Source organism: Rattus rattus, chromosome 12 (assembly GCF_011064425.1).
Source record: "Rattus rattus isolate New Zealand chromosome 12, Rrattus_CSIRO_v1, whole genome shotgun sequence".
NCBI lineage: Eukaryota > Metazoa > Chordata > Mammalia > Rodentia > Muridae > Rattus > Rattus rattus.
This window is the reverse complement of record NC_046165.1, coordinates 67497648-67522315: the sequence shown is the minus strand read 5'-3', so window position 1 is coordinate 67522315 and position 24668 is coordinate 67497648. Positions and strand designations below refer to the sequence as shown.

Below are 24668 nucleotides of genomic sequence, written 5' to 3'. Positions count from 1 at the left end.
TTAATATTTTAAGCCATGATTAATTGAATGCACAAATCCTAGATATATGGATATATATGGTACACACATGTATAAATTTCTTTATACACATATATGTTCCTTACACATATGTAAGGCAAACCTATTGCTAACAGATTTAGTCCTCATCATGTTTTTTCCCAAGTTCTTGAAATAAAACCGAGTCCTTGAAGGGAATATGGGTTTCCTTTGCATAAAAAGAATTCTTTTTAATCCTGAAATTTTTAGACACCAGGAGGTAAATATCTGTCTGTGGGAAATGCAACATGACACACAGGTAATTTTGTACAAAGGGCTGGAGAGAGTTTCTCACTGTGTCTTGATATCAAATAATGACTTAGAGAGGGGAGTCTCTCAAACAGTGAACTGCCATGTTGTATTCTGTCTCCAAGTGGAATGCCCTGGGTCTCCAGAATACAGCCAGGACCGCTGAGTGTCCTCCAGCTTTCAGAGACCCAGCAAGTGACTCCTGCCCCACTCAACCGTGGAGGCCAGGGAGGAAGGAGGGGAGGAGGAAATGAGAAGAGGGAGAGAGGGGGGAGGAAGAAGAGGGAAGGGGAGGCAGGGAGGCAGGGGAGGCAGGGAGGCAGGGAGGCAGGAGGCAGGGAGGCAGGGAGGGAGGGAGGCAGGGAGGCAGGGAGGCAGGGAGGCAGGGAGGCAGGGACACAGGAGAGGAGACAGACGAAATGGAGGCCAGGAAGAACAGGGAAGGAAGGAGGGCACAGGGTACGAACCTCCACCAGTCTCCAGGCTTCACTGATGATCGCGTACTGCAAGCGGTTCAGGACAAAGCCGTCGACCTCCTTCAGGACTCTCACTGGGGTCTGTCTAATCTTCTTCATCAAGGCATAGGTTCTGTCCATTGTGGCTGGAGCTGTCTCTGGGTGAGGGACTAGCTCAACCAGCGGGACATAGTACGGTGGATTGACCTGAGGAGAGGGAGAGAAGAGGGTCAAGGTGACTGCTGTCAGTGGGTGTTACTCTGGCTCACTCTACCCACCTAGGAAGGGGCAAGTTGGGGGTGGGCAACTTCGGAAAAGTCCCTAGATTCTAGACTTGAGAAAGGAACACATATACAGAATTGTATGGTTTTGCTTTTGAAAAGAACACACAAGTTGCCCCTTGCCGTTCTGCATATACTTACGGAGAACCCCAAGTCCCTCAGTCTCCTCAGGGCGAGCTACTGTATCAGTAACTGGTAGAGCTTTACCCTTCCCACTGTCCGGAACCACTTTCCCTTGCTAGCCTTCTCCTGTGCCTATGTTAAGAACAGAACAGGAAAGCCGGGTGTGGTGGTTCTTGCTCATAACCCCAAAGCTGGGGAAACTGAGGCAGAGGATAGACAGACACTAGCTTGAGTTGTGAGTTTCAAACAGCCTGGGCTATAGAGTAAGAAAAAATACTCCATAAACAGAACCCCCCAAAGCTTGGCACGACCCTGATTCCTCCTGGTGTACCTCACCCACTCTGGCCACCTCATGTCCCATTCTGTTCTGGAAACCAGCAGGTCACACAGCACCTTAGCTGTCTTGCACTCTGGAGTGGCTGGAGGCAGGAGAAACCCAGAGGTGTGGTCCCACTTGGTTCCTTGGCTATTTCTCATCAAGAACTACCAAACATCCCAAGAAAACACAGCTCAGTAGTGCCTGATGCGCCTGTACTATGCCAATCTGGCCCGTGAGGAAAGTTCCTCAATGGCTTTTCCTCTGTACACCGTGATGACTGCAGAGGATCGCACAGATTTCCTCCACAGTGACTTCTAATGGGGGTGTGGGATGTGAGTGTGCCTGTGCTCGTGTGTGTGTGTGTGTGTGTGTGTGTGTGTGTGTGTGTGCATGCATGCACGGGTGTGAAAGGTGCCACTTCAAGAAGGCAACTGGTCTACTCGAGGGTACGCTTTATTATTTTTATGTTATTTTAAATTGTATTTTATTTTATTTTAAAAAAATCAACTGTTGATATGAAACTCACTATGTAGTCCAGACTTGCCTCAAACTAACAGGGATCCCCCTTCTCAACTTCCTGGGTTCTGGGAATACAAGGATGAGTCTATGGTTTTTTGTTTTGCTTTGATTGGTTGGTTGACCAGATGGGGTTTTTTGTTTTGTTTTGTTTTTGTTTGTTTTTTAGTGCTTTTGTTTTTAGTGCTGGGGACTGAACCCACAGTTTCACTCACTCTAGGCAAGCAGTCTACCACTGAGTTATATCCCTGGCTCAACTCTAAGTGAATAATTTATATAAATCAATGTCCTGGTCTAATCACCTGCCTTCTGTCAGATTCTTATAAAGCTGTCTAACTTAGGATCTTTTTAGAAGTCAAGATCATGGAGGCTAGTGAGATGGATCAGAGGGTAAATGTCCCTGCTGCCAAGCTTGAGAACCTGAACTGAATCCCAAGGACCCACATATTGAGAGAGTAACTCCTGCAAGCTATCTCACGACCTCAGCATGTGTATGCACATGTACGCGGAGCACATAAATATAAAACCACAAAGAAAAACACCAGGATCGTAAAAAACTGGAAGTACACACACCTTTATCAGATGAACTATACTCAGTGCAGACTGGAGAAGCTGGGCTCCAGGTCTCTGCAGCACAAGCGGAAAGACAGACATGTGTCTCTTGATGTCATGGAGACATTTTATTGTGCTAATACACTATAGGGGGTGCAGTGGTGGGGACAGACTAGAGAGGGAACTGAGGTTTAAGAGGAAAGCCTCCTTCAGGAAGGAAGGTTTTCAAGATGGGTAGTCAGGAAAAGCACAAAGGTGTGTGTGTATTTAATATCTCTGAGCCACCCACCTAGGGTGGTTAAAGTGGTCAACTTTATGGTAGGTGTATGTTACCACAAGTAAAAAATAATTACTAAAATTAGAAATTACAATGTTCCAAATACCTCCTCTGCCTCTACCTAAAAGTTCTGGTGTAGTTTCCTGTAGCCAGTATAAAAGTTGTGTGGCAGGGCTGGGCATGGTGGCTCAGGCCTTCAATCCCAGCACACGGGAGGCAGAAGTAGATAGGCCTCTGTGAGTTTGCGGCTAGCCTGGTCTACACAGAGAGACTAGACCAGCTAGGGTTATATAACGAGACTCAAGTCTCAAAAGAAAAAGTGGTATGGCTGTCAAATATTGGACCCTTCAAACCTCCTGAACCTGAACACAACTACCCTCACTTCCTCCACAAGCTGGGGGACGAGCTCTCACCTTCCCAGAGCACCTGACCTCTTCTGACATTGAAGTCAGTCCCTGTTTACAGTTTGAGATAGCAGCGCCTTGGGCCATGCAGTAAACAAAGGAAAGGAAAGTGCAAAATGCCCCGAGGGCAAAGGAAGCCCACTTCAGATAGTGACACCACTTCAAAGCCTGCCTGGCGGTGAATTCTTCTGATGGGTCTGACTAGGGCAGAGTGATTCCTGGTAGCTGGCACAGATGTCTCTGTCCCCTCCTAGGTAATGGTGCCATGGTCTCCAGACACTGCAGGACAATCGACCACCCACAGGCCATAGGGACCCCTCCTCTCAAGCTTTCTGGGAAGTAAACTGAAGACCCCCATATAAACATGTCCTGATTCCAACCCTCCTCCAGCCAGGTGCCCGGGATGCCCAGAAGCATGTGTGTGCAGCACACCAGAGCTCCCTCAGGCAAGGGTGTAAATCAATGGGACTAGTTTGGTGTCCCCCACAGAAGAGGCACAGGGAGCTGGCCTTTCATCCCAGCTCCTGAGGGGCAGAGACAGGAGGTCTCAGGCTTGAGAACAACTTGGACTTCATGACAAGACCCTGCAGAATAAGAGGGTTGGGGGTAGAGCTCATTGGTACAGCCTTTTCCTAACATACAGGAGGAAAGCATGGTGGCAGGTCCTTCTCTACTTCCAGAAAGAGATGCCCAGCAGCTGACAAGGAACCCTTGTCCACTCCAGCATCTGTGGCCAACACCTAGGCAGCCTGGCCTACAGAGCAGTGAGGCACCATAAGCTCCACCAGACACCTTGATTCCTTAACAGAACAAGAAAGAAAATGAAGGCTGGGATGTTGACTGCCTCTGTGTCCTGCCCTTCCGTCCAAATCCCTCTAAAGTCAACCTCCCTACATACACATAACCAACTCTGACTTCCTCCTACAGAAAGACAAACTGATATAAAATACATCTGAGGGGGACAAAGGCTATAACTGGGAAGGTGGGTACAAGCCCCTTCTTGGGCAGCTCCACGTAGCAGATCTTCCGCAGCCTCTGAGGGGGCAAGTCCAGGAAGCCCCATGCTGAAGCCCACCTGAGGGCCTCTGTGCTGACAGCACACGCCCAGTTCTCAACACCTTCCACTCACCCCTGGAACAGAGATGACCAGAAATTCTACCCTGCCCCTGCAAAAACGTGCTTGAGAACACGGAGCTGTCCTAACACGCCGGCTGAAGCTTCCCTGTGTGGAGGTGGAGGCCATAACCTACTGCAATGATAAATAGCCACTGTGCCAGGGCCTTGCAGGGGCATGACCAGGCTTCCTTCTCCACATCTGACTTCCTGTCCAGGCAAAGATCCCAGAGGATGACAGGGCCGAGGAGGTGAACTCAGCCACTCTGCTCCGGTCTGTGGGGCTAGGAGAAAATGTAGATTCTCAAAGACTTGGAATGACTCTTGAATATTTAGGACGGTCCAAATTATTCAAGATAGTGTACCCACTCCCCTACGTGCCGTGCAATGACAGAATCCAGGCATCCAACTTTGGTGGTCTGATGTGCTTTAGTTAACATCCATTTTGGCTAAACAAACAAAAAAAGCTTATAAAAACAACAAAAAATTAATTCTCTCTCTGTCTCTGTGTGTCTCTCTCTCTCTCTGTGTCTCTCTTCTCTATGTCTCTCTCTCCCCTCTCCTCCCCCCTCTCTCTCTGTCTCTCTCTCTCTGTCTCTCTCTGTCTCTCTGCCTCTCTGTCTCTCTCTCTGTCTCTGTCTCCCCTCTCCTCCCCCCCTCTGTCTCTCTCTCTCTCTCTCTCTCTCTGTCTCTCTCTGTCTCTCTCTCTCTCTCTCTCTCTCTCTCTCTCTCTCTGTGTGTGTGTGTGTGTGTGTGTGTGTGTGTGTGTGTGTGTGTGTGTGTGTGTGTGCTCTTGTGTCCTGCTAGGACTGAGACCTAGGGCCTTTTGTAGGCTAGGCAATTACTCTATCACTAAGATACAGCCCAAACCCAGAGATCAATTTGGGGTGGCATTTATTTATTTATTTATTTATTTAAAGTCTTACTCTGTAGCCTCATGTCAGCCTTCAACTTGTGAATGATCCTCCTGCCTCAGCATTCATAGTCCTGGGATTACAGGGGTGAATCACTGCAGCTAATTCTAGAGAAGTGTGGGTTTATGCTTCAGTTTGGGGGGGGGCTAAATTTTGTTCTTTAATAATTTTTATTTTTTAAAATTAAAATACAATTATACTGTTTTTCTCTTTCCTCTCTCCAACCCCTCCCATGTACTCTGATAGCCCCTTTCCCTTTGTGGTTTTACTATTCCTAAATACAGCATTCTTTGTCCATATACTGTTACTCGTATGTATATGCACTATTTCAGGGCTGACCACCTAGTATTGGGTAATCAAGTGGGGGGCCACGTCTTTGGAGAAGACTGTTTCCTCCCCCTCTTGGCATTCCTTCTAAGTTGCCTGTAGTTCTTGGTCTGGGATTGAGGCTTTGTGAGATTTCCTCCTTCTGCGTTAGTATAACTATGGGTGCTATCTTTGTTCGGGTCCATGTTTGGGTCTTGAAAAACTTTATGGCTGTAGTGTCTCCAACATTTCTAGGAAATACGGTGTCACAGCAGACTTCTTATTTCTCTTCTCCCCATCCCCATGAGGATCCCAGAGCCTTAGGTGCTGTTGTGCTATAAATATATCTATTGGCCCTGGGCTCCACTGGATCTCTTGTTCTCTGCATTGTAATTGGCCGTGGTTTTCCGTAAGAGTCTCTGTCTGTTGCAAAGAGGAGTTTCTTTGATAAGGGGTGAAAACAATGCTTACCGGCGGGCATAAGGGTAAATATTTAGAGTGTAGCTAGGAATGATGGAGGTTTAGTAAAGCAGTGTTAAGGTACAAAACTCACTAAGTGACCTCAGAGTCAAGGGGGACAAGATTCTTGACTTGATCCTCCAAGATCAATGACTTCACTCGCCCTGAGTAGTTGGCATAGTTTCCCTTTTGTTGATCAGGTCAACGCCCAGCTAGACAGCTGCTGGCTACTGCCAACGTAGGAGGGCCACTGCTGCACCCTTGGGGTCATGGTGCCATGCTGGTGCTGGTTATTACTGTGGTTCATAGGTGTCATAACCAGGTAGGACTGCTGTTTGCTTCTCTCCCTCCATGCCTTGTACATGTCATGGTCACGTCTGCATGGAGGACACTTTCTAGCCAGCTCCATCTCCGGTCCTCCCAGTCCTGTGCCCAGAGTACACTGTGTCTTCAGTATCTGTGTTAGAGCAAGGGTCTCATAAATCCTGGCAGGCCTCAAACACACCATGCAGCTGAGGGTGACCTCCAGCACCCAGCCCCTAAGATCCCCCTGCCTCTGTTTCCTGAAAGCTGGGTTCCAGGCCTGTGCTACACCACACACACACACACACACACACACACACACACACACACACACACACACACACACACACACACACACACATCAGTTTCATACATTATTAGAGATCGAATCCAGGGCCTCCTCATGTGCGCTAGAAAAGCCATTTATCAACTGACTTGTGCCTAAACAACTAGAAAGTCTTTTTGAGACTGTACAAGTAATTTCTGAAGTCTTTAAGTTCCTGTTTTATCTAACTTAAGTACGAAACAACTGGTTAGAAATAAACGGTTTTATACAAGCAAATGCCTTTCTCTGCAGTAGCCAGTGACTGTTGTCAGAGGGATTGTGTGTGTGTGTGTGTGTGTGTGTGTGTGTGTGTGTGTGTGTGTGTGTGTGTGACATCTGTCTATCACAGGAGAAAAGAGAATGTCATGGCCTGGATGCCTGGGTGCTTTCAGTTAGTGTCCCCCTTGACTCTGAGGTCCCCTGTGTGTTTTGTACCTGATTGTGGCTGTTTCTAGTCTATGTTCTATTGGTTCTGTGGCTGTGCCTCTGATGATCCACTGTCCTTCTGTATCTCACAATACAGGACACCTTTGAGTCTAGACGGCCTGTGTCTTGACATTTAGTACCTGGTGGGTGTCCAGTTGCTCATCCCTTTCCTTCACACTAACCTGTCTGGCACCTCCTCCCAACTGCTCCTCTTTGGAAGGAAACTTTCTGTGCTCCCCACCCCAGCCCTGAGCCCCTCAGCCTTCAAATGTACGGCATTGTGGAGGGTCAAACTGTAGGAGACCCTTACTTCCTCAAAGCAGCATTTCCAACGCGCCATGCTGCTGCTGTGTACCTGAACTCACACAGTTCTTCAGAGGAACTTTCGTTATCCTCCAGAACATAGCTGGTGGGGCTTCGTCGTCCCAAATGTCCTGGATATCTGAAATGTTTTGAGCTCTGACACTATTCTCAAAAATCTAAACTTTGGAGCTTTTTGACTTTGGATTAAGACCACTCGACTGGTGAAGACTACGTCAGTTCTGAAACAGTCTCAGTCCCAGGCATTTCGGCTAAGGAGTGTGGCTGCGGTTTGAATGTGAGCCGCTCTGTAAGGCTAAACAGAAAGCACAGCAGTTAAGACACTGGGTGCTTTTCCAGAGGACTCAGGTCTGATTCCCAGAACCCTCATGGAGGTTCACAACTGCAGGTAATTCCAGTTCTGGGGACCTGACTCCCCTTCTGGCCTCTGCAGACACAAGACAGACACGTGGTACACAGACACACATTCAAGCAAATCACCCAAACACACCACATAAATTATATATATAATGTATATTTATATACATATATTAATGTCAGATGTATATTTATATAAGCATATATATTATATACACATATTATATATATGATAATATATGTGTATACACACACGCACATATATCATGTCAAAAAAAAGAAAAAGAAAGCCACTAGCTCATATGCTTGAACACTTGGTCCCCTCTTGCTGGTGCTGTTCTGGAAGGTTGTGGAACCTTTGTGTCTTTTCAGTGAAGAGAGTGCGTTCCTGTATAATGGGCCTCGAAGTTCGTAGCTGGCCCTGCCTCCAGCTCTTTCTCTGCTTCTCTCCACTATGCTTTCTCTGCTGTGATAGCTATCCCCTCAAACCAGGAGCTAAAACAACCCCGTCCTCCCTGTATTTGCTTCCTGTCAAGCATTTCACCAGATCAACAAGGAAAGTAGCTGACACAGACATTCGGTCTATATTCTCTAATCTCCCAACCAACCTCCTCCAGCACCCCCACCCAGCACCCCCTGCCTCAGTGTGTGGGCTCTCCCACTGACGTCATCATGACCCCATCCCATATCCTCCTGCTTGCTCCTGCCCTACAGCCTTGGCTTATGCAATACCTCAGCTTCCAGCACAGTTCTCATCAACCACGCCAGGCTGGCACTGTTCCTCTGTGTAGCTTTTGGCTGGTAATGATACACAACAGGACATCACGTTTATCATGGCTGAAGCTTTCCCACCCAAACAGGCTGTCCTGGTTCTTCGTGGTCATGCCAAGTTCCCGGTCAGGACTCCAGCATCATTCACTGAGTGACCTTTAAAGCCCCTGTGCCTGCTCTGTGCCCTCCCAATGACACGCTAACCTCAGAAAGACTCGCTGAGCCCCCCCTCACCCGCTCATGAGAACCGGTGGCCTGGCTCCCCACTTAAGGTGTTTCTGGTGAGGAAACGTTGTTAGTCAGTTACAGTAGATGGTGAAAGGATCAGCAGGGAAACAAAGTTTCACCTCAGATGCCCTAAATCAGAATTTTGACAGTGGCACCCATCAGATCTGCATCTTAACAGATCTGATCCTATTGTGAAAGTCACAAAGCCAGAGACATGTCTACAAACTCCTGTGTGGTGTGTACATTTAAACCCTCCCACTCCCTCCCTCTCCCTCTCCCTATCCCTCTCCCTCTCCCTCTCCCTCTCTCTGTGTATGTGTATGTATGCACTTGTGCTATGGCCACATTTGGAGGTCAGAGGTCAACCTCAAGAGGAGCTTTTGTGGCTTGAAGCTGCGTACCCAGGGCAAACTGACCCTTAGACTTCCAGGGTTCTCCTGTCTCTACTTCCGATCTCCCTGTAGGGGTTCCGGGATTACAGAAGCACATGCTGCTATTCTCAAGGTTCAAACCCAGGCCCCTCATGCTTACAAAGCACACGCCTTGTCCACTTAGCCACACCCCCTGCCCCCACCCCAGACCACATGGATATTTAATATAGCACCCCCTGACCCCTGAGCCCACAAGGACATTTAATACAGCACTTCTGCTCTAATGACTGCTTACCCAGCAACTGGCACTATACCACATGCTAAGTGCCCAGAGGGTTAAAGCAGTAAATACTGCTTGTTTTATACCACAACACCTTAGACACACAGATAAAATTCCAAAGAATTTTGGATCCTATTCCTTTTTTTTTTTTTTTTAATGATGATATTGCACAATCCTAAATGTATACAAAACCGCCAAGGAGTATGATATTGACTAACAGATTGTGTGGTGTGTGGATTGTGCCTCCATAAAGCAGTCAAGATATTTGCAGATCCAGTGCAAAGTATCGCCCCTAAAAGAGAATGAGATACAATCAAGTCCCAGACTTACTCCCCTCCCTAGGGCTGAAGTGCACCTTGGTACCTGCCGGGCATGTGACAGGACCTGGGCTTGATCTCCAATGCCACACAGGAACAAACAAGCAGCATACTCACAGGATGAGCCACGATGCACTGCTTCACATGTGCCAAGCCCGTGAACAGCTTGGAAGGCAGCAGGCATGAGCTGGAGCTGCTGAGGATGACCTGGTCGTCCACGATGCGGTCCAGCTGGGCAAAAATCTTCTTCTTCAGTTCTAGGTTCTCCGGAACGCACTCCTGAAAGGGACACATTTTAGATGACAACTTGCGATCAAGACAACAGCTGGGCTGTATTGACTTTGTTTCTAAAAGGAATCAATTTAGAAATGACGGATCTCAGGACCCACAGTCCCAGGGTAGAGCACCTTGAAAACAACTGAACCAGGAGGCTTCCCTGGCTTTTCCCTGGCCTCCCCTGAAATACACAGGGGATAAAGAGGTATCTTGGTTTTGAAGACAGGGACCCAGACAGAAAGAACCTACCCAGGAAGCCTTGCTCATCCCCTAGTCTGTAACCTTTGGGTCAGGATCCCTTTGCCTACTGCTTTACCTGAACAAACATTCTCTCTTCACCCAGCCGGAAAACCAGCAGAGTGTTGTGGATCTGACTTTTGTCCAGTCCTAAGCCACATAAAATGTCATTAAGATGCACGTGTGCCCGTGTGTGTTCTTAGGAGGTTCTACTTTAGACCGTGTCAGGGGAGAGAAAAGGTCGCCCAGTGTCCCCTGCAAAGCAGGGCAGGAGTGTGAGAGCAGAAGATTCCTGTCTGGGAGTGATGGATGGGAAGGCGCGCGCGCGCCTGGGGGGGGGGCATGACGACGACGACGACGACGACGACGACGACGACGACGACGACTCCCGGGTTTAGAAGGAAGTTCTGGAAATTCTCACCCTAAGGAGCTCTGTGGGAAGGTACTTGGGAGTGACTCAGATTCCCAGATGGGGCCGTCAGGGAAGCTGCTAACTTCAGGGAGCCTATCCTACAGCAAAGCTCACAGGAGCCCTCCCTCTGGTTTGCCACTAGGGAACCCCAGTGCTTTCATCAGGGCACTCGTCCCCTATCTGCCCCCACCACACATCCAGGACCGTGGAGGGGAAAATCTCATCCACCTGTAACTCCCCAGAGGCACTCCAGGGCCCATTTCTAACTGGGAGTCCTTTTGAAAAAGACCTTTGTTTCTAACAATTGCCAAGTCCTAAATGGGGTGGGCGACCGGATGGAGGAGATAGAGGAGCGCGTTTGGATTAATTACGGCCGATAACAACCACTCAGAAATTCTAATTACAGGGCTGGGTGGGCCTGCGATGGCAATCGGCAGCCCAGGCTGGGAACTTGGGGCTGGGGAGGACAGCCTGCTCTGAGTGGAAACAACCCGTGAGAAAGTGCCCTTCTGCACCTATGGGGACCGCACTGAGGGTCCCTCTTACCACAGCAGGTCCCTGGGAGGCAAGGGACCCCCAGTGTCCCTTTATGACATTCACTTTCTTTTCACAATGGCCAAAGAGCCAACGATTCTAATCAACTAGGAGCTTCTTAACTTAAAAGAAAACCCCAAGCCCCTATGCCTGACCTAACACGGGTGGGGCTGAGGTTCCTGCATTTTTCGCAAGCATCGCGGTGACTCCTCAAGCTCAGATTGACTACTATTCTCAAGTTCAGCTCCAAAGAGCACTGTGTAAAAGAAAGAGAGGGTCTGCCATACACCTGACATTCTACCGGTGTCAGGATCCCCCACCCAAGGTCAGCAGTACTCGCCCTTCCTAACGCTGCAACCCTTTAATCCAGCTCCTCGTGCTGTGGTGCTCCCCAAACATAACATTACTTTGTTGCTACTTTACAACTGTAATTTTAATACCGCTACGCATCTTCATACAAATGTCTGATGTGCAGGATGTCTGCTGAGAACTGCTGCCCTAGCTGCTCACGGCGACGGACAGAGTCATACTAGCACCTTGGTCACTTCTGCAACTCCAATCACCCAGCCAATTCCACTGGGACATTTTATTTATGTAACATTTAAGGGGATGAAAAGAACTCCAAGAGCCCAACTACAGAAACTCAGTGTCGAAGCAATCTCAGAATTACTCTTCACAAATAAAAGAAAATGTCAGCCTAATCCCAGCATTTGGGACATAGAGGCAGGAGGGTCAAAAAGGTCAAGTGTATCTTCTGCTGCACAGTTTGAGATGGAAGAGATCATACCACATCTCAGAAGAATAGATAACAGGGAGGGAGGGAGGGAGGGAGGGAGGTGGGTGGGTGGATGGACAGATGGATGGACAGACAGACAGATATCTGTTGTTCTAGCAGAGGACCTGGGCTCAGTTCCCAGCATCTACATAGTAGCTCACAATCACCTGTAACTCCAGTTCTGGGGCATCCAATGCCCTCTTCTGGCTTCTGTGAGAACTAGGAACACACAAGGTGCACAGATAGACACACAGCCAAAACACCCATCACATAAAATAAATTTTAAGGTTTTTTTTTTTAAGTTTTATTCAAAAGGGGAAGGGTCACACATTGTGTTTGTTTATACTTTTTAAAAGTATAATCAGGCCACATGAAATTTTATTAAGATTCAAAGGCCATATAAGCATTGCATCTCAAACAGAACCAAAGGACGGAGTCATTTAAGAACTGTAAAGCCCATTGTGCTCCGTCCCCTTATCAAAGAGGGAAAAAGAGCTACAGTAGCTGGCTGTTCCTATTGAGTCTCTCCTGGATCAGTTAAGTCTGTGAGGTGGGTTCAGTTTAAATGGAGCCTTGTAGTCAAGCCAGAGGTGAAGATCGACGTGGAGCTCGTGTGAGTTGGGGAAAGAATGGCCTCATTGTGCGCCGGCCTGCAGATTCTCCTCTGAAATTCTACGCCCTTCTCCAAATCGTTTGATCATGACAGAGGCAAGAAAACTTGAACCAGAGGAAACCCAAACCTTCTACAATTATGTAAGGGTTTCCAGTGGCCTGTTGGCTTGAAATTTGGTTACTCTTGCTGTTGTAACCCAGTTGTGCGAGATGGACGGAGTCACAGACCTCAGACTCCAATCGGTGTCACGCGCTGGGTTCAGTTCCTGCTATGCACTAAGGTAGCTCATGTCTGAAAAGGGGAGTGGGTCATTTTAGTCAGACCCCAGAGGCTGCAGCCCTCCTTGCTTTGAAGGGCTGCTTAGATGGGACAAATAGCTATGGCAGCAGGGGAATGTGGATACTCGCTCATCTCTCATCCACACCCTCCTGCTTCTCCTGTCGGTCTGCCTTGGAGGGGCCCATTTCTATAAGAAGCTGCTTCATGTGAAGTACTTCCGGTGGGTGGTGCCATCACCACGGCAGGCAACCAGCTTGCCTCTGCTGAATTAAAGTCTGACCACATCTCCCTACGGAGCTGATTTATTATTGTTTGTTTATTTGGGTTTACTTTGATTTGAGGGAGTGGGAACAATACGTCTAACAAATGATACAGTCGTAACACCACCAGTACCGTAGGCATGCCCAGATTTGGGCAGCAAAACCAAGCGATGAACGCTTGGGAAGTAAATTGTGACAAAACTTAATTGTTAATTAGGGATTCTTAATGGTTTGAGGCAGTGTCCCATAGCTAAGGCTGGCCTCCCACTCAATATGTAACCAAGGCTGATGTGAAACTCTAGACCCTCCTGGCCTCCCTTCCCCCACCCCCCACGCCTCAAGTTCTGGGATTCCAGGCATAAACATTATGGCTCTAACTCAGGGGCTGACCATTGAGCCACATCCTGACCCAACTCTCACGAGCCTCCAGACCCAGACAGTAGATGAAGCTCAACTTCAAGGCTGCTGCCTTTTCCCCTTCCCTTCTCAAACAGTACCCGGATTGTTGAGAGCTTTGGGGGCTGTACTTTGGCGACTGCACAATCACACAGCAGGTCAGCTCACTGGATGGTTACCAGAGGGAGCCCAAGTACCTGCTTTTCAAGCCCTGCCACAGGCCACAGGCTGCGCATTCCCACGGACGGCTGCCATGAGAGGCAACGATGAGGTTTTGAGTTGGTTTTTGTTGTTGTTGTTCATGACTCCCATCCTGCCCTGCCTCACACAAATTAAACAGCATCCTGTGACTCATGTAAAGTATCTAGATGAAAACTTCAATGTGCTTTCCAAGAAAACCCAGATGACTGCAGTACAAGAGATATTTTACACACAACACGGTTTTAAGAACGGGTTTGAATGTGGAGGAAGATGACTCGGGAAGGCCAGGCAGAGAAGCTGACAGCGCTCTGTGGAGAGACAGACGCCAGGGCTGGAGGGGAGTGGAGCGCAGACTGTGAAGACTGCGAGGCAGCCTTGAGGCTAGTGCTTAATTTCCCTGTCTAATCACTGCCACTGCTCTCTCCTGTGTTTTCCCCAAGAGCCCAATCTTTAAAACCTATTACAGGCTGCCACCCCTGAGGAGGTAGACAGGAAAAGGGAGAGAGGAAGAGGAAGAGAGACCTGAAAGGAACAAGGGGTTTCCCTGCTCTGGAAGAAGTGGTGTCATGTGTCAAGAGGAAAAGATGGTCGTTTTCAACACCGAACCGCTCAGCCAAACGAATGGTATTCAAATCAAATTAAAGCGGTTTTGGTTTTTGTTTGGTTGACTTGAGGGTATTACATGCGCTCGCTCTGCTAGCCTAGAACTTCCCACAGTGATCCAAAACAAATTACACCCAGAGATCCTCCCCAGGGAAACAGCACAGCAGAGCAGGCGGGCAGGAGTTGGGGGGAGGGAGTTGGGGGGGGCTGCGGGGGGGTGGGGACACCTGCACGCCAAGCGGTCAGTTCCCTGAGCTTAGGTGTTCTGCTTATAGAGATTAGCGCTGTCTGTTGTGAAAGCAGTCCTGCCTCCCATGACGTCACAGCACCTCAGAAAGGGAGGGAGCGTAGCCCCACGCCATCCCTCTGAGCGCCTAGTCCCATCCTCATTCCAGGGATACTTTTGTACCTTTTGTGAGATCATGTATTTAGAATTTAAATGCTTGACATGAAAAATATAATAGAATAAAGACAGTTCACTTACATCTCTCTTTCGCCTACTGCTTTAGGGTGTTTCTGGTGTTTGCTAAGCCGTTGTGTGGCTGGAGCCTCGAGAGAAGTGACATTCAACACAGGTTACTGAGGTTTCCTTTGTTCTTATAGGGAGTTTTTGTGTTTGGGTGTGTGTGCCCATGTGTCTGTGTCTGTGTGTCTGGGTTTAGATGGGATCTCAAGTGGCTAAGGCTCATCCCTGCCTTACCATGTAGCTAAGGACCATGAACTCCTGACCCTCCGGTCTCCCTCGTCCACCTCCCAAATGTTTGGATCACATCTATGAGCCACTACACTTGGCTACGCATTGGTTAAACTTTTTAAAAAGCTACTCATTCACACTAGACCAGATCAGGCTCTCACTCCAGCCCAGGCTGGTCCAGAGTTCACTCGTAGACCAGGCAATCCCCATCTCTGCCTCTGGCTATGCCACCATGCCTGATGCCTGGCTGCTACCTTTTAAGGAAGACGCTTTGCTAATTTCCAATAAGTTAAAAATCCACTTTAAATCACATCACATGTTTTCTTCAATGTTGACACTGGATGCCTTGCTTGCTCCTCTTCCTGATTCCTTTCTTATCCAATTGATCTGCTTCCCTCACGGTGCACTGAAGAGAGCACACACACTGCTCATTGCTTGAGTCAACCGACACCTCATATGTCCCGAGCTAGCCTCCCTGTGGAGCTGAAGATAACCTTAAATTTCACAGGCATGCACCACTAGGCCTGGTGTTGTGTGGTACTTGGCGTTCTGCAAGCTAAACAGGCACTCAGCATCCCCAGACTGTGGAACGTCATTTCATCTGGGATAGGACCTAGCTAGGCAGCCATGGCTGGCCTGGAATCCAGTACGTCGTAGAGCACCTAGCCTCCAAGTTTTGGAGATCCTCTTGCCTCTGCCTCTCAATGCCGAGATGATGCACACGCCACATCCTTTACTCACTTCTGTAAAGAGAGAGTCCTAATTCTTTCTGTTATATATTGAATACTTGTTGTTGTTTTTTTTAATTTCTTTTTGGAAAAAAAAAACAAAACACTGATTTTTCTTTAATGGTCCTGTTCAGTGCTTTTGTTGGGTGAAGATTTCTACTACACGCCAGACATGGAGGAAAACACACATAACCCTAGCTCTTGAGAGCCAGAAGCAAATGGATCGGAACTTTGATGCCACCCTGGGCTTTTATCTTTAAAAGATAAGATTTGAAATGTCTACTACAAATGTAGACACTCTAACCATCAGCCTCCAGTGTGATTCTAGTCTGTGTCAACACGGATAGCGGAACATGAGTGGCTGGCAATCAGCTTTCCTAGACTCCAAATGGAACCAACCAAACGTTCACATGGTGTGTGACATAGGACAGAGACAGCCATGGGCTGGCCCTTGGGTCCTAAACAGGAACTCACTGAAGCCATGGAGTTTCCTTAACAGTAGCAAGAAAGGAAGGACCCCATGTGGATGACCTGCCTCACAGGGTTCCACAAAACTAGAGTCTAGCATGTGGCTATGTGTTATGCTAGGATGTGTGTATTGGTTTTTTGGCCATGGTTATTGATCCACAACTCCTTATCCATGGCCTACTGCAGAGACTTTAATGTTCTGCTGCCTTTAGCTGGCCATAAGAACTTCTCTGACCTTTCCTGACAGAGAGTAGGTTATACCCCTTTCCAGAAGAGTCTTGCCCGTAAAAAAGGAACGCCAAGCTGCTGCTGGAACCTTTGCTTTCCTCACACTTACCCACGACGTCTCCCCAGTAATCCAAAGGACAGGCTTAGATGACCTGCCCTGATAAACAGGTGGGAAGTTGTGGAGGGTGCGAGCCCTTGGGAGGGTCTTCTGTCCTTGCCCTGACACCATAGCCCGTCCATTTCTTCATTTGCAGCCTTTATGATATGTTTAACAACAAACCAGGAATTCCTACGTCTGCACCCTACAATCTGATGGGACAAATTAATCAAACACAGTCATCCATTAGGCTATGGGAACCCTGATTTATAAGAAGTGCCAAGAAAAATCAGGCAGGCCTGGGGACCTGCAGCCATAAATCACAACAGGGAGAGGCAGAGGTAGGAAGTTGTTGGAATCCTGATTGGCCTACTAGTTCCGGGAATGACACCTTGTCTCGAAAACAAACAAAAGAGGAAAGCAGGAATTTCTGGAAGACTTTGCAGGGGTGGGGAGCTGCCTTAGGGATTGTCATGTCCACCATCTACAAGATTGATCAGACTGTAACTCCAGACAGGTAGACAGAACATTCCGGATCTGACAGTACAGCCCCCAGCCAGTGTCTGCTGCTGTGGAATTCGCAGCTTGCTTGGTGGGGGTGGGGGCTCACACCTACGTCTTCTGCAGTCTGTGTTGACTGTAAGAACACAAGGGAAGTATCACCTTGTGACTGTCACAAGCCTCTGTTGAGCCACAGTCTTGATGCTTTGTCATCTCCTATCAACAGAGGAGTGGGAAGGGGATGCTTCGTGTAAGTGCATGTGAATGCTCCTTTATGGTTTGTCTCTATGAACTTTGGGTTACACAACACAACACAACTCAAGAGAGTCCTCACCAGGGTTCCCCACAGGTGCTAAGATAGCCATTAAAAAAAAAAAATAGTCTATGACCCCAAACATGGGTAGACAGTTTCATTCTGGGATCTGGGGGGGGGAGGAGAAAGAGAGAAAGAGTGAACATGCCAGAAACAAACCTTTCTCCCATCAACTATGTAAAAACTTCTGATTCTAAAACTATGATATGCTGGAAACGGAGTCTTCCCTCTTCAAAATTTTAAATGAGGTATTTCACTGTCAGAAAGTTATCAGGAAGGTGTTAACGTTAATCCCAGCATTCAGGAGGCAGAGGCAGACAGATCATGAACTACAGAGCAAGTCCCGAGACAGTCCTGGATATCCAGAGAAACCACGTCTCAAAAACCAAACCAAACCAAACCAATCAAAGCACCAGCACTGGAGCAGAGGCTGGCTTCACGGTCAGGGGTCACTTCAGTGTCTGGGTGAGGGTTGGTTCAAATACTAGAAAGGCGAGAAGATGAGGCACACTTAAAAGCCATAGTCCAGTCATCAAGACTCAAGTCAATGAGAGACCCTGTCTTCAAAAAAAGGCAGACAGTTCCTGGGAAACAGAACCCAGGGCTGTTCTCTAATTCCACATGCATATCATACACATGAACACACCTACACTCGTGTACCTACATACACAAACACACTGTACACGTGTTGACACAAAATAAATAAGCGAATAAACAAATGAACGCATGAAATAGATCATGCCTTACCAGGAGGAAAAAGATAAAAATAGGAAGAGTCCGGGGTGTGGTCAGATGGTAGGCACTCGCTCAGGTAGGACCTGAGCTCAGCTTCTGGCACCAAAACACCAAAAATATTAGCAGACAAGTCAGGTGTGGTAACACAGGCCTTCAGTCACAGAACTTAGGAGACTGAAGTGGGAGGGGGGGAGTCATGAGTTCAAGGCCTCTATCTCAGGAAACCCCCCAAATTACTATTTCATTCATATGTGTGTGTGTATATATGTATATACACACATACATATATATATACATATATATATGCAGAGTGCGGTCTCAAACAAGGTAGAAAGCAAGGCCTGACACTTGAGGCTGTCTTCTGACTTCCACAGGTGCACTGTTAGCACATGAACACCACACACACACACCCAATCACACATTGCACTACACACATATATCACACACACTGACGCATGAAGATAATGGGTTGTTTAAGGTTTTAAAAAATTAATTAATTAAAATCTATACTTGGAAGATGGCTCCTTGGGTAAGCCACATTTGCCTTGCAAGCATCATGAACTGAATCTAGTCTCCAGAATACATGTACAACTCTGGGACACGATGGGGGATGCACTGGACATCCCAGCATGAAGAGGGGGAGAAAGGATCCCTGAAGCTCACTGGACAACTTGTCTAGTCTAGTGAGCCACAGGCCAATGAGGGGCCATTCTCAAATATGGTGGATGCTGTTTCTCATGATGGTGCCTCCGGTTGTTTTCTGTCCTACACACACACACACACACACACACACACACACACACACACACACACACACACACACACTTTTTAAAAGTTATGCCTAAACTTTCAGTCTAAGAAAGGAGAGTCCCCTTCCATATGGAGATGTAGAAAGTTTCTGTAGCTTTAACTACTACCAAGTCAAAGGCTCTCTTCACGTAACCCTGGCCCAGGGAAGAGAACTGATTAAGATACTTACCCACCATCGGGAATATGATCAGCCAATGCTTCAGATAAAAAGAGTTAGAATCCTTCACAATTAATAATACTATGTAAAAAGAAAACTTTCAAAGTCATGAGTCTCAGTCTTAAAGGACCAAGAGAGAGGCACTTAGGTGCCAGCATTGTCAGGGTCTCTGCTGGTCTAATTGGTTCTCTGATGTCTATTACATTGGGGGGGGGGCTTCCCTCAATGAAGAACAACTCCTCTTCTTTCAAAAGAAATGCATGGCTGAAGAATGAATGGGAATTGTCTTGTTCTAACAAGACAAGTCTACTTTGATACTTGGAAACAATTCTACTGAAACCCTGGACTTAAAGATGACTGCATTTAACTGAGTACTGCAGAACACCCATGGTCTTAGTTATTAGAGAGGCTGAGACAGGCGAACCCACTGAGCACAGGGGTCCAGGGCTATGTTGATTGGTGTCCACAAGTATTTGCCATCCTTATGGTGACCTCTCAGGAGTGGGGACCATGGGGCTCTATATTCTGGTCATTAGTGGGAAGGTGCCTATGAACATCTTCTGGAGCATGGACGATATGACCAGATCTTGTCATTAAAATAATAATAGTAGTAGTAGCCATTGTCACTGTCATTGTATAGTATGCATATTGTGTGCAACTTATGGTAGAGTTAGTGTATCTCACCACTGCATTCACTTTGAGCAGTTATTTTTAGCTCAAGATCTCTAAGAAGCAAACCCAAAGACAGGACCAATCAAGAACTAGCACATAACATCTGTGCATACGCCCATGTAAGGAACAGACCTCAATGGCAGTATTTAGATGCACAGGCTCCAACACTGTGAGTTGAACAAATCTCTTTTCTTACCTCCCCAATGGTCTAATGGGCAGGGTAAAGGTCTTTTCTTTATAAAGTCCCCAACCTCAGGTATTTTGTTATGGTAAAGGAAACAAGTACAAAACTGGTGTGAACATGAAAGTAAGTTATAGGAACTATGCTAATATCTGAGAAGCAGACCTCAGGACAAAGAACAGTATCAGACAGGAAAGAGGAAGCACCCTGGAAAGTTGACTGCAGCTCCAAGAAGACGCAGGAATCCTAAGCAGCGATGCCTCTCACAGCAGAGCATGGGGTGGAGAGAGAAGAGAACACAGCAGACTTAGGACAGTGAGAAGACTGACACCATAGTCACACACAGCTCGATGTGCTCTTGTCCAAGCCCACAGAATATAAGCCACTGAGAGTGAAACCCGCCTTGAACTGTGGCTAATGAATGGCGTGTTCCAGTGTGGTTTACCAATTGCACTCACTGGTGTGGGGGCTGAAAGCGAAGGAGGGGGCGGCTGTGTGGTAGATGGTTTTGGGAAATCATTGGGCCTCCTTCATTTTACTGCCAAGCCAACACTTTTCTCAAATAAAAGTAAATAAAGATATTAGACAACATATTTTGGATATTAAATACTAATTTCTTTATCAAGTTAAATATATGTGTGTGTGTGTGTGTGTGTGTGTGTGTGTGTGTGTGTGTGTGTGTGTGTGTGTGAAGTAAGAACTAAGAATCAAAAAGAGAAACAGGCAAGTTCATAGCTACCCCTGGAGACCTCAGTAATTACTTCTCAGGACAAGCAGACGGAAAAAGCAATATTGTTAACAGCAGCTGCTGACCGGTTGTTATCAGCCAACTTGATTTACTTGACCTCTCCTTTCCTTCGTCACAGAGGCTCACTATGCAGCCCATGCTAGCCTTGGATTCACAGACATCCTCTAGAGCGAGCCCCAGTTCTGTTCTCAAGTACAGACCCGTGCTCAGGAACCATTCGCCCAGATGGAATAGGGGATTGGCCAGGAGGCCTTCCCCGGAAGATGCGCCCAGCAGGCCCCTGCGCCTAGCCACGCTCACACCTCCGAGGCACCAAGGGCTGTGAAAGACAAGAGATCCACAGTGAACAGAGAGCTGGACAGAGTACCCCACTAAGGAGTCTGCCCTGTGTCCTACTGATAGGGAAAAAAAAAAAGATGCTGGGAGAATTTTAAATGATGGAGAACCAATCAGAATAACCGTCTGGAAATCTAAGTCAATGGTAGAAGAGGCAAAGGAGAGGTGGATCTAAAGTGAACTCAGGAAGTTGGGTGGACGGTGTGGGACCTGGAACTGAGGGCATGTGCCAGCATCTGGCTCAGTGGGTTGGCAGAGAGTGGTTGGCCGTACTCTCCAGGCTAAGGACACAAATGACGGTCTCGGAGTAGGTGGAGTTGGGATAGCTTTCAGCGCTCACACACACGGTAAACACGGTGATGGAGTCCGCGGCATGAGATCAAGGCAACAACATAAACTCGGACAGGTTTGAGCGCTGTCCTGAGGGAAGTTCTGGAACCCTCCCAACCTCTTAGGCAGAGAAGATTTTCAGTGCCTTGCCAGTGTGAATAGTTCCTTGGCAGCTCCCTTCACGGAGGAAGCCATTACATACCAGCACAAACCATTTAGCAGCCTACACTTAGGATAATAACCAAGCGGTCACCTCACTCCTCACCATATTCCCAAAGACATCACAGGCTTCAGCTGCCTAGCCTTGTCTGGGCCTGCAGCTATGCAACGCTCACATCACAGGGGAGCCTCCAGTCTAGTCGTTCATTTAATTCTGGGCAACCATGGGGGAGGGAACCAGGTTCGCTCCTTCCTAAAGCAGCAGGTAAATGGTTTTGTTTTCTAGTACCTGCAGGAATGTGGCTTCCCACCGCCGTCATGCTCAGAAATCAGTCAAAGGTGACGCCATTGCACCCAAACGTGAAAAGGCAGAGAAATGCTGGCATATGTTATCACCACTAATATTTCCAAGCATTTCGGAGGATACCCGGTACATGGCAAGCACTTTATGGCTGTCTCATTTAACCCTGACAGTAAGGTGGGGAGGTGTCTTAGTAGGCACAGTGCCTGTTCCACAAGCATGAAGACCTGAGATTGTATACCCAGGACCCACGTAAAAGTCAAGTGTGCTCACATGCATCTGTGAACCCAGCCCAGGGCTGTGGAGCAACAGGGACAGGCAGATCCTGGAACTCATCAGCCATTCCAGTGAGAGACCAGGTTTCAACAACTACAGTGGACACAGTGTCAACTCTGGCTGTCTCTCACACCCACAGACACACAAACACACATGCACAAATGCATGACATGAACAGACACACACAGAGAGTAACCTCAGTACAGTTTGGATTTGAAATGACCCCCAGTGGCCCATGTGACAGTGCCTTAGTCCCCAGCCTGTTACGATGCTGGGAGATGGAACCCTTAGGAGGTGGACCCTAGTGAAAGGTCACTGCCCACCCCCCCGTGGGAGGGGCATTGTTTTAAAGGGAACCATATGACAGGTCCATTCCTCTTCTCTTCCTGGCTACCGTGTGTTCCCTCATCACTGGCCCAAAAGGCCAGTGACAGAGATAACACAGACAGCCTAGTGTCCCCCACACTTTATCAATGAGAAACAGTTCACAAACTCGTGGAGCTAAGTAACAAACAGTCGTAGGACTTGAAGCCAGGTCTGTCCAGCTCACAGACATTGAAGGAACAGGATCACCAGACTCGGGTTCCCATCCATGAAGCCAGCTGTAAGTGACTCATGCTCACATCGCTCATGATTGCCAGGGTCCCTGTGTGCGAAGCCTCTTTTAAAAGCCAAGTACGTTTTTATCACTTCAAAAGCAGTATGTGTTCAGCGCAAAGAATTTGGGCAAGTCTCACTCAAATCTTCTCAAATGAAAAAATTTCAAACAGTGGATTTTGTAGGGGAAGGGGAGACGACAGATCAGCATACACACGAGCCTGTGCTGGAGATGGGACTTTCCTGTCACTGCAGCACAAACATTCACACCATATGCAGTTAGTGCAAGCTAACAGCGTTTGGTTTTACTCAGGAAAAAGCATGGACGAGGTTCTCCTTGTATCGTTCTGGTGGGAGCCAATTGGTGTCGACTTAGTCTCTGTCTCTGTCTCTGTCTCTCTCTCTCTCTCTCTCTCTCTCTCTCTCTCTCTCTCTCTCTCTCTCTCTCTCTCTCTCTCATTCTCTTCCTCCCTCCCATTTTTTTTTTCAAAAAATTGAGTCAGAACCTTGCTATGGAGCACGAGTGGCCTGGAACCTGCTATGTTGCCCAGGCAAGCCTTAAACCCACATCAACCCTCTTACCTCCTCTGTGCTGGAGTGCAGGAGCGTTCAACCACATCCAGCTAGTAACATCTGTCCTATAAGAACTTTCTTCCAGCCTCCAACAGGCTGGAGACATTTTACCATCCCTCCTATGAGTCAGGTGTTACACCGACCTCACGCCCCATTGTTTCCCAGAGGAGCTACAGAGGCGAATGTCATCGTGACCCTGCTAAGCCCAGAGAGAGCTCCCACAGCCTCTTAAACAGAGATAGGTGGCTCCTGTCTTTATTTTTAGTGTGAACCACAGAAACGCAGATTAAGTCAACACTGATCCTGTCACACCAGGAAAACAAAGCAAACCAAAATCTAACAACCCAAGCACCGATGAGGATATGGACAGATTTCCTTGCTGTGGTTGAAAAAAGATGTCAAATGACACATTTCAGACAGTATGACAGCATGAGATGGCATTAAGACAAAATGAGCTGGATAGACAGAAGTCCTTCAAGCCAGATCAGAAACAAACAGTCACATGGCCACAAGGAGGTCACACGCAGCCTTGTGGGACACCATTGTACGTAAAGGCAAGCAAGTAAGAAAACCTAACACCCATCGGGCCGGGATTACGTAATCTATAACACTGTCATGTTAACTGACTTTGCAATGACCCAAAGGGGGTTGGCGTGCCAGTAAGAACAGACTGCAAAAGGCATCCGGCTAAGTAAAAGAAGCAAAGTTCAAAACCTATGTGCAGCAGCATGTCACGTTTATATCAAATGGAAATATGTGTCATGAGTATTAAAGTGTAGACAGAGGGCACCCATCGAGTTTGTACTGATGGCTGCCTTCAAGGAGGAGGCAGCAGAGAGATCCTGAGGAGGCCCACGGAGCACTTCTGCTAAGAGATAAAGGAGTCCGGCTGTAGTGGTACACACGGCTTCAGCCCCAGCACTCAGCAGGCAGGGGCAGGTGGAGCTCTGAGTTGGAGGCCAGCCTGGTCTTTGGAGCGAGTTCCAGGACAGCCAGGGCTACATGGAAGAAAGAAATGCAGGAAAATGCACAAGCTAAGAACATCGCCAGCCTGTCATGTCAAGACGATAGCAAGTGGAAATGACTGTTTTTAATTTCTCGCGGTTCATGAAAGGACTGTTGTTAGGGACTATCGACAAATGTCTAAAACCACATCCTTTCCATATCAAATTGGTATTTCTTTTTTTGTGGTTTAGCTGTGACTTCAGAAGGAGCCAAGAGGAGGTTTGCAGTCCCTTTTCTGAGTCTCTAGAGATTTCCTCTACCCTTCTGTGCTAGCCTCTTACAGGACAGTGTCATCCCAGAAAGGGCACAAACTGGTATGTCACAGCAAAACGCCTTCACATGGTCTACAGAGCAGGCCTGTTGTTACAGGGCGGGCAGAAAGCATCAGCAGGACAGCCTTGTTCCTCCCGTGCCCTCAGGATCACTACCGCCAAGACCGCCAGGTGCACTTTCCCAAGTCTTATCGTTTG

The 24668-nt window shown here is 47.7% G+C and overlaps 1 protein-coding gene and 1 non-coding gene across 2 annotated transcripts in view; both read right to left on the bottom strand.

Annotated features, from left to right (window-relative positions):
• Cryl1 (crystallin lambda 1) overlaps positions 1 to 24668 on the bottom strand; it is a 120124-nt gene that overhangs the window by 28074 nt on the left and 67382 nt on the right. Inside the window, exons 4-5 of the mRNA XM_032918099.1 lie at positions 9821 to 9982; positions 753 to 947 (exon numbers count right to left, since the gene is read on the bottom strand). Coding sequence (XP_032773990.1) covers positions 753 to 947; positions 9821 to 9982 — 357 coding nt within the window. The remainder of the gene's footprint in view (positions 1 to 752; positions 948 to 9820; positions 9983 to 24668) is intronic.
• On the bottom strand, positions 24388 to 24506 carry LOC116914152. The gene has a single exon (XR_004389703.1). It is a non-coding gene; the product is annotated as a small nucleolar RNA SNORA26 (small nucleolar RNA).